Source organism: Nomascus leucogenys, chromosome 3 (assembly GCF_006542625.1).
Source record: "Nomascus leucogenys isolate Asia chromosome 3, Asia_NLE_v1, whole genome shotgun sequence".
In the NCBI taxonomy this organism is placed as follows: Eukaryota; Metazoa; Chordata; class Mammalia; order Primates; family Hylobatidae; genus Nomascus; species Nomascus leucogenys.
In genome coordinates, this window is record NC_044383.1 from 42,158,682 (window position 1) to 42,174,511 (window position 15,830).

The following is a 15,830-nucleotide window of genomic DNA, read 5'->3' on the forward strand; positions in this document are numbered from 1 at the left end:
TCCAACAGACCTGCAGCTGAGGGGCCTGTCTGGTAGAAGGAAAACTAACAAACGGGAAGGACATCCACACCAAAAACCCATCTGTACATCACCATCATCAAAGACAAAAAGTAGATAAAACCACAAAGATGGGGAAAAAACAGAGCACAAAAACTGGAAACTCTAAAAAGCAGAGCACCTCTCCTCCTCCAAAGGAACGCAGTTCCTCACCAGCAACGGAACAAAGCTGGACGGAGGATGACTTTGACGAGTTGAGAGAAGGCTTCAGACGATCAAACTACTCTGAGCTACGGGAGGAGATTCAAAACAATAGCAAAGAAGTTAAAAATTTTGAAAAAAAATTAGAAGAATGGATAACTACAATAACCAATGGAGAGAAGGGCTTAAAGGAGCTGATGGAGCTGAAAGCCAAGTTTCGAGAACTACGCGAAGATTGCAGAAGTCTCGGTAGCAGATGCGATCAACTGGAAGAAAGGGTATCGCTGATGGAAGATGAAATGAATGAAATGAAGTGAGAAGGGAAGTTTAGAGAGAAAAAAGAAATGAACAAAGCCTCCAAGAAATTTGGGACTATGTGAAAAGACCAAACCTACATCTGATTGGTGTACCTGAAAATGACGGGGAGAATGGAACCAAGTTGGAAAACACTCTGCAAGATATTATCCAGGAGAACTTCCCCAGTCTAGCAAGGCAGGGCAACATTCAGATTCAGGAAATACAGAGAACGCCACAAAGATACTCCTCGAGAAGAGCAACTCCAAGACACATAATTGTCAGATTCACCAAAGTTGAAATGAAGGAAAAAATGTTAAGGGCAGCCAGAGAGAAAGGTTGGGTTACCCACAAAGGGAAGCCCATCAGACTAACAGCTGACCTCTCTGCAGAAACTCTACAAGCCAGAAGAGAGTGGGGGCCGATATTCAACTTTCTTAAAGAAAAGAATTTTCAACCCAGAATTTCATATCCAGCCAAACTAAGCTTCATAACTGAAGGAGAAATAAAATACTTTATAGACAAGCAAACGCTGAGTGATTTTGTCACCACCAGGCCTGCCCTAAAAGAGCTCCTGAAGGAAGCACTAAACATGGAAAGGAACAACCGGTACCAGCCCCTGCAAAAACATGCCAAATTGTAAAGACCATCAAGGCTAGGAAGAAACTGCATCAACTAACGAGCAAAACAACCAACTAACATCATAATGACAGGATCAGATGCACATATAACAATATTAACTTTAAATGTAAATGGGCTAAATGCTCCAATTAAAAGACACAGACTGGCAAACTGGATAAGGAGTCAGGACCCATCAGTGTGCTGTATTCAGGAAACCCATCTCACGTGCAGAGACACACATAGACTCAAAATAAAGGGATGGAGGAAGATCTATCAAGCAAATGGAAAAAAAAAAAGGCAGGGGTTGCAATCCTAGTCTCTGATAAAATAGACTTTAAACCAACAAAGATCAAAAGAGACAAAGAAGGCCATTACATAATGGTAAAGGGATCAATTCAACAAGAAGAGCTAACTATCCTAAATATATATGCACCCAACACAGGAGCACCCAGATTCATAAAGCAAGTCCTGAGTGACCTACAAAGGGACTTAAACTCCCACACAATAATAATGGGAGATTTTAACACCCCACTGTCAACATTAGACAGATCAATGAGACAGAAAGTTAACAAGGATATCCAGGAATTGAACTCAGCTCTGCACAAAGTGGACCTAATAGACATCTACAGAACCCTCCACCCCAAATCAACAGAGTATACATTTTTTTCAGCACCACACCACACCTATTCCAACATTGACCACATAGTTGGAAGTAAAGCTCTCCTCAGCAAATGTAAAAGAACAGAAATCATAACAAACTGTCTCTCAGACCACAGTGCAATCAAACTGGAACTCAGGATTAAGAAACTCACTCAAAACCGCTCAACTACGTGGAAACTGAACAACCTGCTCCTGAATGACTACTGGGTACATAATGAAATGAAGGCAGAAATAAAGATGTTCTTTGAAACCAACGAGAACAAAGACACAACATACCAGAATCTCTGGGACACATTCAAAGCAGTGTGTAGAGGGAAATTTATAGCACTAAATGCCGACAAGAGAAAGCAGGAAAGATCCAAAATTGACATCCTAACATCACAATTAAAAGAACTAGAAAAGCAAGAGCAAACACATTCAAAAGCTAGCAGAAGGCAAGAAATAACTAAAATCAGAGCAGAACTGAAGGAAATAGAGACACAAAAAACCCTTCAAAAAATTAATGAATCCAGGAGCTGGTTTTTTGAAAAGATCAACAAAATTGATAGACCGCTAGCAAGACTAATAAAGAAGAAAAGAGAGAAGAATCAAATAGGTGCAATAAAAAATGAAAAAGGGGATATCACCACTGATCCCACAGAAATATAATCTACCATCAGAGAATATTACAAACACCTCTGTGCAAATAAACTAGAAAATCTAGAAGAAATGGATAAATTCCTCGACAAATACACTCTCCCAAGACTAAACCAGGAAGAAGTTGAATCTCTAAATAGCCCAATAACAGGCTCTGAAATTGTGGCAATAATCAATAGCTTACCAACCAAAAAGAGTCCAGGACCTGATGGATTCACAGCCGAATTCTACCAGAGGTACAAGGAGGAACTGGTACCATTCCTTCTGAAACTATTCCAATCGATAGAAAAAGAGGGAATCCTCCCTAACACATTTTATAAAGCCAGCATCGTCCTGATACCAAAGCCTGGCAGAGACATAACCAAAAAAGAGAATTTCAGACCAATATCCTTGATGAACATTGATGCAAAAATCCTCAATAAAATACTGGCAAATGGAATCCAGCAGCACATCAAAAAGCTTATCCACCATAATCAAGTGGACTTCATCCCTGGGATGCAAGGCTGGTTCAACATACACAAATCAATAAATGTAATCCAGCATATAAACAGAACCAAAGACAAAAACCACATGATTATCTCAATAGATGCAGAAAAGGCCTTTGACAAAATTCAACAACCCTTCATGCTAAAAACTCTCAATAAATTAGGTATTGATGGGACGTATCTCAAAATAATAAGAGCTATCTATGACAAACCCACAGCCAATATCATACTAAATGGGCAAAAACTGGAAGCATTCCCTTTGAAAACTGGCACAAGACAGGGATGCCCTCTCTCACCGCTCCTATTCAACATAGTGCTGGAAGTTCTGGCCAGAGCAATCAGGCAGGAGAAGGAAATAAAGGGTATTCAATTAGGAAAAGAGGAAGTCAAATTGTCCCTGTTTGCAGATGACATGATTGTATATCTAGAAAACCCCATCGTCTCAGCCCAAAATCTCCTTAAGCTGATTAGCAACTTCAGCAAAGTCTCAGGATACAAAATCAATGTACAAAAATCACAAGCATTCTTGTACACCAATCACAGACAAACAGAGAGCCAAATCATGAGTGAACTCCTATTCACAATTGCTTCAAAGAGAATAAAATACCTAGGAATCCAACTTACAAGGGATGTGAAGGACCTCTTCAAGGAGAACTACAAACCACTGCTCAATGAAATAAAAGAGGATACAAACAAATGGAAGAACATTCCATGCTCATGGGTTGGAAGAATCAATATCGTGAAAATGGCCATACTGCCCAAGGTAATTTATAGATTCAATGCCATCCCCATCAAGCTACCAATGACTTTCTTCACAGAATTGGAAAAAACTACTTTAAAGTTCATATGGAACCAAAAAAGAGCCCTCATCGCCAAGTCAATCCTAAGCCAAAAGAACAAAGCTGGAGGCATCATGCTACCTGACTTCAAACTGTACTACAAGGCTACAGTAACCAAAACAGCATGGTACTGGTACCACAACAGAGACTTAGATCAATGGAACAGAACAGAGCCCTCAGAAATGATGCCGCATATCTACAACTATCTGATCTTTGACAAACCTGACCAAAACAAGAAATGGGGAAAGGATTCCCTATTTAATAAATGGTGCTGGGAAAACTGGCTAGCCATATGTAGAAAGCTGAAACTGGATCCCTTCCTTACACCTTATACAAAAATTAATTCAAGATGGATTAAAGACTTAAATGTTTGACCTAAAACCATTAAAATCCTACAAGAAAACCTAGGCAATACCATTCAGGACATAGGCGTGGGCAAGGACTTCATGTCTAAAACACCAAAAGCAATGGCAACAAAAGCCAAAATTGACAAATGGGATCTAATTAAACTAAAGAGCTTCTGCACAGCAAAAGAAACTACCATCAGAGTGAACAGGCAACCCACAGAATGGGAGAAAATTTTTGCAACCTACTCATCTGACAAAGGGCTAATATCCAGAATCTACAATGAACTCAAACAAATTTACAAGAAAAAAACAACCCCATCAAAAAGTGGGCAAAGTACATGAACAAACACTTCTCAAAAGAAGACATTTATGCAGCCAAAAAACACATGAAAAAATGCTCATCATCACTGGCCATCAGAGAAATGCAAATCAAAACCACAGTGAGATACCATCTCACACCAGTTAGAATGGCCATCATTCACAAGTCAGGAAACAACAGGTGCTGGAGAGGATGTGGAGAAATAGGAACACTTTTCCACTGTTGGTGGGACTGTAAACTAGTTCAACCATTGTGGAAGTCAGTGTGGCAATTCCTCAGGGATGTAGAACTAGAAATACCATTTGACCCAGCCATCCCATTACTGGGTATGTACCCAAAGGACTATAAATCATGCTGCTATAAAGACACATGCACACGTATGTTTATTGAGGCACTATTCACAATATCAAACAGTTGGAACCAGCCCAAATGTCCAACAACGATAGACTGGATTAAGAAAATGTGGCACATATACACCATGGAATACTATGCAGCCATAAAAAATGATGAGTTCATGTCCTTTGTAGGGACATGGATGAAACTGGAAAACATCATTCTCAGTAAACTATCGCAAGGACAAAAAACCAAACACCGCATGTTCTCACTCATAGGTGGGAATTGAACAATGAGAACACATGGACACAGGAAGGGGAACATCACTCTGGGGACTGTTGTGGTGTGGGGGGAGGGGGGAGGGACAGCATTAGGAGATATACCTAATGCTAAATGACGAGTTAATGGGTACAGCAAAACAACATGGCACATGGATACATATGTAACAAACCTGCACATTGTGCACATGTACCCTAAAACCTAAAGTATAATAATAAAAATATATAAGTAAATAAAGACTTAAACATAAAAGCTAAAATCATAAAAACCCTAGAAGAAAACCTAGGCAATACCATTCAGGACATAGGTGTGGGCAAAGACTTCATGACTAAAACATCAAAAGCAATGGTAACAAAAGCCAAAATTGACAAATGGCATCTAATTAAACTAAACAGCTCCTGCACAGCAAAAGAAACTATCATCAGAGTGAACAGGCAACCTATAGACTGGAGAAAATGTTTGCCATCTATCCATCTGACAAAGGGCTAATATCCAAAATCTACAAGGAACTTAAACAAATTTGCAAGAAAAATCAACCTACCCCATCAAAAAGTGGGCAAAGGATATGAACAGACACTTCTCAAAAGAAGACATTTATGTAGCCAACAAACATATGAAAAAAAGCTCATCATCACTGGTCATTAGAGAAATGCAAATCAAAACCACAATGAGATACCATCTCATGCCAGTTAGAATGGCGATCAGTAAAAAGTCAGGAAACAACAAATGCTGGAGAGGATGTGGAGAAACAGGAATGCTTTTACACTGTTGGTGGGAGTGTAAATTAGTTCAACCATTGTGGAAGACAGTGTGGCGATTCCTCAAGGATACAGAACCAGAAATACCATTTGACCCAGCAATCCCGTTACTGGGTATATACCCAAAGGAAGATAAATCATTCTACTATAAAGACACATGCACACATATGTTTATTACAGCACTGTTTGCAATAGCAAAGACTGGGAACCAACCCAAATGCCCATCAATGATGGACTGGATAAAGAAAATATGGCACATATGCACCATGGAATAATATGCAGCCATAAAGAAGGATGAGTTCATGTCCTTTGCAGGGACATGGATGAAGCTGGAAACCATCATTCTCAGCAAACTAACACAGGAACAGAAAACCAAACACTGCATGTTCTCACTCATAAGTGGGAGCTGAACAGAGAGAAAACATGGACACAGGAAGGGGAACATCACACATTAGGACCTGTCAGTGAGTGGGGGACTAGGGAAGGGATAGGATTAGGAGAAACATGTAATGTAAATGATGGGTTGATGGGTGCAGGAAGCCACCATGGCACATGTATACCTACGAAACAAACTTGCACGTTCTGCACATGTATCCCAGAACTTAAAGAAAAAAAAAAAAAGAAGATGGCTTAAGTCAGTTGTTCCTAAGGTTTCAAAAAAGAACTTCAAGGTCTACCTCAGGGGAATGGTGCTGAATGAACAGGTTTACTCACAGCAACTCTGCTTAATATAATTGTGTTCTAATAAATTGTTTTTTTAAAAAAAGTGTTTTGTCACAATCAAAAACAAGAACAAAAATAAGTTTAAAAACCACTAGTTTATATCATTTCTTAGATCACTTTCATCTCTACAACTATTCAAGAACAAAATGGAAAAGACTCATAAGCCGACCAAAAAGTTTAAAAATTCTCTAATAGTGTGACCTAGATAACGGCCTGTAATAGAGAAATTCAGGAAGTACGGAAACTTACAATGTATATGTCATCTATTATAAAAAACTGATTTTTAATTATGAATTTCTACCTTAAACACGGTATAAGAAAGTATCTGAAAACAACAACAAAAACAAAAACAAACAAACAAAAAAAGAATAACCATCCAACCAAACTTGTCTTCTTTTTCTGGATCTACATTATGTCTATAAATTATTTTATACTCCCCCCAACAAAGGATGGAGTCTAGTTCTCCTCCCTTTGAATATAAGCCAGCCTTAATGACTCCTTGCTAATCAACAAAAGTGGCAGAAGTGAAGCTGCATGAGTAGGTTATTAAAAGGCAGTAACATTTGTGCTTGGCTCTCTCTTTCGAAATGTTTGTCTTTGGAATTCCGTCACCATGCTGTGAGGATGCCAAGAGCCACCTGAAAAAAGCCATATGTAGGTGTTTCATCTAAGGTCCAAGCCTACAACCAGCATCAATCATCAGGCATGGGAGTGACCAAGCCTTCAGGTGATTCCAGCTCTCAGTATTCAAGCCCCCTCAGCTAATGCTCAAGAGAACCAAGACGAGCTGTCCCCACTGATCCCCACATAAATTACGTATTTGTGAATAAAATAAACATTGCTGGTATTTTAAGCCACTAAGTTTAGGGGAGGTTTATTATTACATATTCAATAGATACTGGAACATGTATAAACAGAAATCACGTAATCTCTCAGAATCTCATACTCCTTATCTGTTAAAGAAACAAATGGAGGTTTTTCGGGTTAAGATGTCAGACTGAGCATATTTTAATTCCTCCCGAAATTCCACTTTAACTACAGTAAAAGGTTCTGTTGTTGTTTTAAAGATATAAGTCTATAAGGACAAACAGAACAGGTGAAATAGCCATACCCTCAAAGGTAAAAAACTAGGAAGCAGAGATGTCAGTGAAAATTGGTTTAGTAGACCTGAGACAGCTAAATACCAAGCCCCAATAAGGAAATCACAAAGTAACTGATTTATACTGCAGAATTCTTAAAGGGCACAGAATCACGAACTGGGAATATAAGGGGGAAGGCAAAAATAAGAACTATGGTAAAAACTGAATAAAAACCTCCCTAGATCTCTTCCTTGCCACTACATGACTATCCCTCCTCCATCCCTACTTAAGCAGAAGTCTAGAAATTCCTATTATTTGGAGAGGGTAAAAAAGAGGTGCTTTGGACTAGGGAATGCCAGACACAGATGAGGTTATAAAAACTATACCAAGACATAGTGGCAGTAAACAACTACTTACTGAATACTAAGTGATTGACCAATCAAGAGCGACTCCCAATCTCCTTCTCCCCACAAACAGCTTACCCTGCCCCTCCCTCAGACAGAAGACTGGAAGACACTTTCGTGGGGAATCTGATCAGGCTAAGAAGAAATAACTAAAGATACGGACATCAGGGTTCCTCAATCAACAGGCTACCCAAATCGCCTCATAATAAAGCTTATGGTCAACAAATCTTATTTATGCCTCACCTTCCAATCATCCATCTTGGTTCCCTCATTAACCATGAGCAGAAAATCAAAGACTACCAAACTTCTGATGACAGCCTCCAATATGGAGGACAGAGACCAAAACAAACAGACAAAGGCCATGTGGAAGAATCAGACACCATGCAGGGAGGAGAAGAAAAAAAATTTTAAACTTATCACTAGCTTTCTCAGAGGAATAAAAGTACAACCATGAAATAAAAGGGTACTATAAAAAAGAAATGTTCAGAAGGGAAAAAATTCTTCACAATTAAAGATATAATAGCAGAAGTAAGATACTCAATAGAAGAGTTTTGAGAATATTCCCTAAATCATAAAGCAAAAGAAAAGAGAAATACAAGTAAAAATGAAAATTAGGAGTCCAGAAAGTCTGGCTTTTGAATAACAGGAGATCCAGAAAGAAAGGATAGAAAAAACGGAGGAGAGAAAATCATCAACAAAATAATTCAAAAAAATTTTCTGGAATTTAAGAACATGAAGCTGCTAGACCAAGTATGTAGCACAAGGGATGAATACAAACCCACACCAAGGCACAACACTGTGCAATTTCAAAACTTCCAAGATAAGAGATGGCTCAACAAGCTTCCAGAGAGACAGAGACAGAGAGGTAGAGAGACATCTGATTCAAAGGAACGGAAGTCACGGCGGCCTGAGGTGGGAGCTGCACTCCATACAGACTGGAACTGAGTGGCCTGAAATTTTGCAGTGTTGATACTTGTCATCACCAAGACCCTGAGTGCCTTTGTACTCTTTTTAAACTGAAGACAGAATGTACAGGTGAGCCTACTTCTTATTCCTAGCTTGCCAGCGGGGTCATGAAGTCCCTGCTCTCCTCTTTCTCTGCTGACTCAGCTGAGGACACTCAGTCACCTCACAGATTGAACCTATAGTACTCTTGACAGTTGGAGGGGTCTTTCTGACAGACATCTAATAGTCTCAACTGCAGCTCTGCCACATGTCCCAAGAGGTGTCCTTTGTTTCTCAGGACTCATTCATACAGAGGGAACTATAAAAAAGGGAACAATAGTTAACCTCTGGACAGAAGGGTAGGGCAATGTGATTGGGGTGGGTTCCCTGGGGCTTTTATAGTGCCAGTAGCGCTCTTGAGTGCTGAGTTCTTGGATTTTAATTTTATTATTAAAATGTATAGAAATGTTGATTATAGTCTTCTGCATGTATAACAAATTTTGGATTTTTAAAATGTGTGCCATCAGTTGCTAAGAGTAATGTTCCTGCCCCATGATAATACCTTCCTCCACAACTAAACTGCTCATCTACATACATTGTCGTAACATGTACTGAACTTCCTAAGATATAGAATTAAATACTTTTTAAATGCTTTCATCCATATCTTTACAACTTCATAAGGTAGCTTCTTTATTACCCAGTTTTACAGATGAGAAAATAAGCACAGACAGGTTAAATAAATTTTCTAGGATTGTACAGTTTGTATGTTACGGAGCCAGAATTCAAACCCAGCCTGAGAAGCTACAAAACTCATGTTATTCCCACTGTCGAACAATGCCAAACCTTATACTATGTATAAAAACAAATAATAAAATGGAAAACTAACTTCACATGGGTGTAGGAGCCATTAAACTACAAGATGTCCCAAAAAAAGAAGACAAAAAAAATTCAACAAGCATCAAGCAAAATCAATATAGTGGAAAATTAACCATTTACATAATAAAAACTTAGCTGTAAAATGACACTTTATGACTCAACATGCCCAATTTCCTCATTCTATAAATGTTTTGACAAAATAAAAAACAAGAGGGCTAAGTTATCTGTTTAAGGCCACACTGGTGGTTACAGGTAGTAGTTGAGTCAAAGACTCAGTTCTTAACTGACAACGTGTGAGTACCAGCCAGGTAATAATAAATAAGCTACAAGTTGAAGGATCCCTGTATCAGTTTAGTACTTTGGTACTGCTTATGACTGCTTCAGTAGTGGCAGGCAGCTGAAACAAGGGAAGACCAGAATGGATTAGTCATAACAAGTGGTTTTTACATCACTATCTATAGGATGACTTTTCTGAACATTTGGCAAAAAATAAAATTGAAGGTGGGAGAAAGAAAGGAAGAAAGACAGGAAAAAAAAGTCTGACTCACAGGACTTTAGACATCAGAGCCAAAGAAAGCAAATACGTTCATTAGATTTTAGAGATGTACTTTTTACTAAGTTCAATGATGTGTGTTTGTAAAACTGTAATAAAAGCAAGGGAGAAATGTTCTTTTATGAGCCTAGTTATAGAAATATTCAAAAGTCCCTTCTCTATAAAGTTATCTTTAGTGAAACAGATGTCTTAATCTGGACATATCTTACAGAATTTATTACAGCCTTGAGATGGTTTGACATTCCAACAGGGTAAACATGCCAGAAATCCAGAAAAAGTGCCTCCCATTCATTACCTCATTCAGTAAATTATTAACTAAGTATAGACTACATGTACCATGAATGCTAGGTCCTGGAAACAAACAGATGGATTCAAACTCAAGGAGACTGTGCATGCATTTACTCCTGGGCTCAACAACCCCACATCTAGAAATATCCTATAGATATACCTGCAGATGAACAAAGCGACATATGTACAGAGTCATTCATTGTGGCATTGTCTGCAATAACAAAATAATGAACACAAATCATTTGTTTTAATAGGGATCTGAGTAAATAAATCCAGTTTACTTACTCCAATACAAATGTACATCCAATACAATGGAATATATTTGTAAAAAATAATAAAGAAGTTTTCTATGTACTGATACAGAAAGATATCTAGAATACATGAACTGGACAAAAAGCAAGGTTCTGGACAATGCATACATAGTTACCCACCAAAGGTGGAAAATGAGAATATTTATTTATATTTGCTTGCGTTTGCCTAAAAAACTACAGGAAAGAATACAAGAGACAACAGAAAAGAGAGTGAAAGTGAGATGTCTGAAACATACTTATTTTTACAGTTTTGATTTTTGAAACACATAGATGTGTTATCTATTCAATAAAAAGTTATCTTTAATATAAAAAAGAAAAAATAACTCTTCCCATAGGAACAGTTAAGAAAAGTCAAATCCAAGTTACCCACTCTGACCTAGGGAAAGATCTTAGAGATTTAGTCTAAAATCAGTTCATTCTTTAAGGAAACCTGTAGATGGAGTTATTTGGGCCTTGAAAATACTTCTTCTAAGGTAGGAATCCTTATGTGGCAAGTCCTTTGTTTTCCACAAATAGCAAGGCCTGTGCTAGGTTTCTTCTAACATCTGCCCCTCAAGTTGCTCTTAGAGAATATGTGAAACTCTGAAGTACTTGACCTGTGAAGATCACAGGACTCACACACAGATCCAATCGCGATTTCAGCTGAAGACCACTTGTTCTTCCCTGGCTATTTCAGAGTGACAAAGATCACAGTATGCTTTTCTCCAGGGTGTGTAAAAACCACAGAATTCATTATGTCATATCAAGGTTCTACTAAACTCATGAAATGGGCTGAGCTGGCTATGAGCTTGCTCTCAAGGTAAATGTCAGAGTTCATAGCTACTCTTTTCTGAACTACCTAGGCTGGAAAGATATTTTTTAAAAGTTTGGGGAAGAATTGCTTCATTTCTTTTAAAGGTATTCTATGCTACTTAAAAATATTTCAAGTAAGTGTGAAAGGGACATCATAACTTTAGAAAGCAAGACACAAGAGAGTAAGGGAGGATGTAGTGCTAACCTCCTCTCCTGTATCATTTATCATCCTGGTTGTTTCTCTGTAGAGATATCTTCACTAGCAGCTGTTACAGTAGGTAAAACTCCTACACTTCTCACATATTTTTAAAAGGACAGCCAATTTGACAGGCATACCTAGTCATGTGATCCACAGGGAGGAAAGGCATTCCTCAGCTGTTAGGTGAACCCACGCTGGGTTTTTGCAGTTTCCCTAATATCACTTGAAGATCAGATGGGGAAACAAGCTGCTAGAGAATACCCAGCATAGGTCCTGCTACCAGAGAAGAGGGAGGAAAATTATAATGACTGCCAAGAATGAGGCATCTTTGAAAAAACAATCTTATTGGCAAGTAAGAGAGGCTTCCCAAAACATCAAGGAACTATAAACATGCTTACATTTGGAAGATGTAGTCTAACTTTCTAGTCAATAAAAGAATTACTTCTGCAGTGCCCCTAACAAATAAACTCCATGCCACACCTGAATTCAGGTGGCATCCAGATAGAACAGCTAGGAAAATTCAGTACCAGGAGTTCTAATAAGATAAAGGAAGTCTGCTAAAAGGTCTACTCATCTAGAGTCAGAGTCATTTATGCAAATACCCCAAGTTCAAGTTGGGTTACGTCCAGATTCCACAAGACTGGCACAGATGAGAGGGAAGCAGACATTGATGGAAGCTCAAATAAGTGGACCATATTGAAAGTCAATATGGCCACTCAAAAACTTGTTGGCATACGAGTTGGCAAAATGACCTCAGAGATCAAGATATTAGTATAGAAATAATGGAGTAGATAGAAATCAGAGTGTGAACTCAAAGGTGCCTCCTTAGGGCAATATTGGTGTGACGGAGGGGTGCGTGTGTGTGCGTGTGCGTGTGTGTGTGTGTGTATGCAAATAAAAGAAAGAAGTTACCAAAGGCAAATGTTCAAAAATGAGGCAATATAAATACTAACCTATAAGAATGTAGAATAGGTCCAGCACTGGCTTAGAGTGTCAAACAGAAAATCTCTGTGCAAGAATAATTTATACCACATGCAGCTTATGGACATAGGTGATTTACCAGAAACTATGTACTTAAATATTTCTAGGTTTGTTTTGTTTGGTTAGGGTGTGAGGGGCATTTAAACCTTTGAAGGTTTGTTTTGCTTTGTTACAAGGTGAGGGGCACTTAGAAGTACTTAAGTAATGTGCATTTCCCATGATAAAACAATATAGAGTTACATAAGAAACATTAATAATATATACACAATTCTACCTCCCTGAGGAAACCATTAACAGACTGGTGAGCACCCTTCTATGCTCAAAGCACAAAAGGTTTCCCTGCACTTAAAAACGTTGGATTCATATTCCACCTATAATGATGTAACTTACTTTTTTCATTTTACAATGTATTGTGGGCATTTCTCCTAGTCACTTTACATACATATCATATTCTTCTTAATAGAAGCATAGTATTTGCAGTATAGATTAACATAATTTAGTTAACTAATATAGATTGCTTCCAATATCACTACTAGAAATAATGTACATTTTTTCCATTTATCTTTTTACCTATGTTATATCTTTATAATATCTATAAGCTTTTCCATTCAAACTACCTTTTGGTTTTTAGATAACACTTTTATAGCTTTCTCCAAATAGATTTTACACATTTCCTTTTAGGTTTATTTTTATGTATTTCATATATTTTCCATAAAGTCTTCTAATTGATTATTGCTCAAATATGGGATATCCATTACATATTTGTATACATACATTTATATAATATAGAAAATATATACGTGTATTATTTTATTTATAATGTAGCCACTTCTCTAATCAAATTTACTCATTATTCACGAGTTTTATATTTCATTCTCTTGCTCTAGGTAACATTCACCTAAAAATAAAGATGTTGCTGCTTCTGGTAAATACGTATACAGCTTCTTTTTGTTGTATTAACTAGACCTATCAGAACAATGCTGAATAACTAATGTCTACTTTTTAAATAATTTAATAATATACTTTTAGCCAAAATATATTTAAAAATTATTTACCATTCTTGATGTTAGGGAAAACAAGATGTGCAGGTGAACTTCTGTTTTCAGCGGCTTCTTTCTTCGGGCTAACAGTTGAAATAAAACTGCTGAAAGTGGAAATTTGGCCTTTGGCTCCTCTGTCCAAACCCTAAAAACAGAAAAGTTAACATTGCAGTACACTTCTTACTACCTATAAATTATTTTATTGCAAAAATCACAAACATTTATAAGAGATTTTAATTTGATGACGAGTAGATAATACACAAAAACGTATATAAATTTGACTTACCTTTTCTAGGACTTCACTGTCTCACATATAAAACAGCCTTATTATCTATCCACTTACAAATTGAGAAGTTTGGAAATGGGAATAACAACAGTACCTATCTTATAGAGTTATTGTAAGATTTAACAGAGATAATGCACATAATTAGCATTGTTCCTTGCACATTATACACCCTCCATTAATGTTAACTACTATTTTAACTGTGTATTTAAATAATACTATTTTTGTGACCCCCAAAAATGATGTGAACCCATCATTTTTAATAAATAGCATGCATGTGATACCTTACAGGCTGATTCACTGAAGGCTATCCTCTCATTTGATGCAACTTTACAAGTTCAGGTAAAAAGATAACCCTTTAGAGTTTATTTTTTTCTAAGCACTGTGATTAGGCATACCAGGATTTTTTTTTTAGAAGTAGTGCTAAGCACTTGGGATCCTTAGGCATACATAATAGCAATCTTCTAAAACATGGAATCTATCCATTATCACATCTTTCACAAAATAACAACTCTATAAAATTCATAGTACTTATTTAATCAGTATTTTGTAATTATACAAAAAATCTTTACACATACTTTGAAGTGCAAGATTAAACTATAGAGCTGCTTCAGGGCTTATTCTCAGCTCTCTGGGATCTTTTTATACTATGTTCCAATTTCCAGATGCTTAAGAGAATACAGTAGTTAACTTCTTTAACATCTACATTTTAATTCTAAAGGTAACGTCTTCACTTTCACAGTAGAGGAAGAGTTTCTTTTTCATCTCCTCCTTCTTAATTCACCAGACTGATTGCCATTTACCTTTTCAGAATTCACTCATATAATATAGCAGAAGCATTTATGCTCACTAAATTCCCCATTCTCTTACAGTTAGGTAGAGCCATCTGATTCATTCTAACAGGCCACAAGTGGAAATGACGTCTGTCATTTCTGAGTCAGAAAGTACCAATGCATTTAAGACTGGGGCAAAACTCTAGCTCTTCTCTCTTTTCCTCGACTGTGGCAACCATCCAGGCTGAGTTGACATGTTAGAGCATCTGTTAGCTTGGGTTCTTGAGTGAGTGACTATGTGAAACAGAGCCAATCCTGACCAATGTTAGACTATACCATTAGCAATAACAAACGTTAATAGTTTTCAAACACTGAAACTTGGGGCTAATTTGTAACTGCAGAATAGCCCATCATAACTTGTTTCTGAAGCTTTTTCCAGTGTTCACCATTTCTATAAAACCAATCATTCTTATTTATTCTTGAAATTTATTTACAGTGTTCCACTAAAATTATAATCATTCTAATGTTGGCCCTTCATGCTGGACTAGAAGTTCATCACAGAGCTTGTCATACAGTGAATTTTGTGCATAGGTGCTACACTTTAAATTTACTTTTTAAAGAAATTAATATAAGAGACCCCAAAGCAAATAAATTTCAGACACTATACACATAGAATTAAAAAGTCTCTGGAATTAAGAGACTTCTAGAAATCAGTTAACTCCTTCATTTCACAGAAAGGAAAGTGGAACTGTCTGAGACTCACCTAAAGTGACCTAACAAGCAACGGAGATGTAATGGACACTAAATGGGAACC

The 15,830-nt window shown here is 37.3% G+C and overlaps 1 protein-coding gene across 2 annotated transcripts in view; it reads right to left on the reverse strand.

The window, feature by feature from the left end:
• The window catches only part of HECTD2 (HECT domain E3 ubiquitin protein ligase 2), a 112,046-nt gene that overhangs the window by 77,959 nt on the left and 18,257 nt on the right, over window positions 1-15,830 (reverse strand). For both annotated transcript variants that reach the window (XM_030809272.1, XM_030809271.1), the window contains exon 2: window positions 13,976-14,105. In XM_030809272.1, the coding sequence (XP_030665132.1) occupies window positions 13,976-14,105 (130 nt within the window). The remainder of the gene's footprint in view (window positions 1-13,975; window positions 14,106-15,830) is intronic.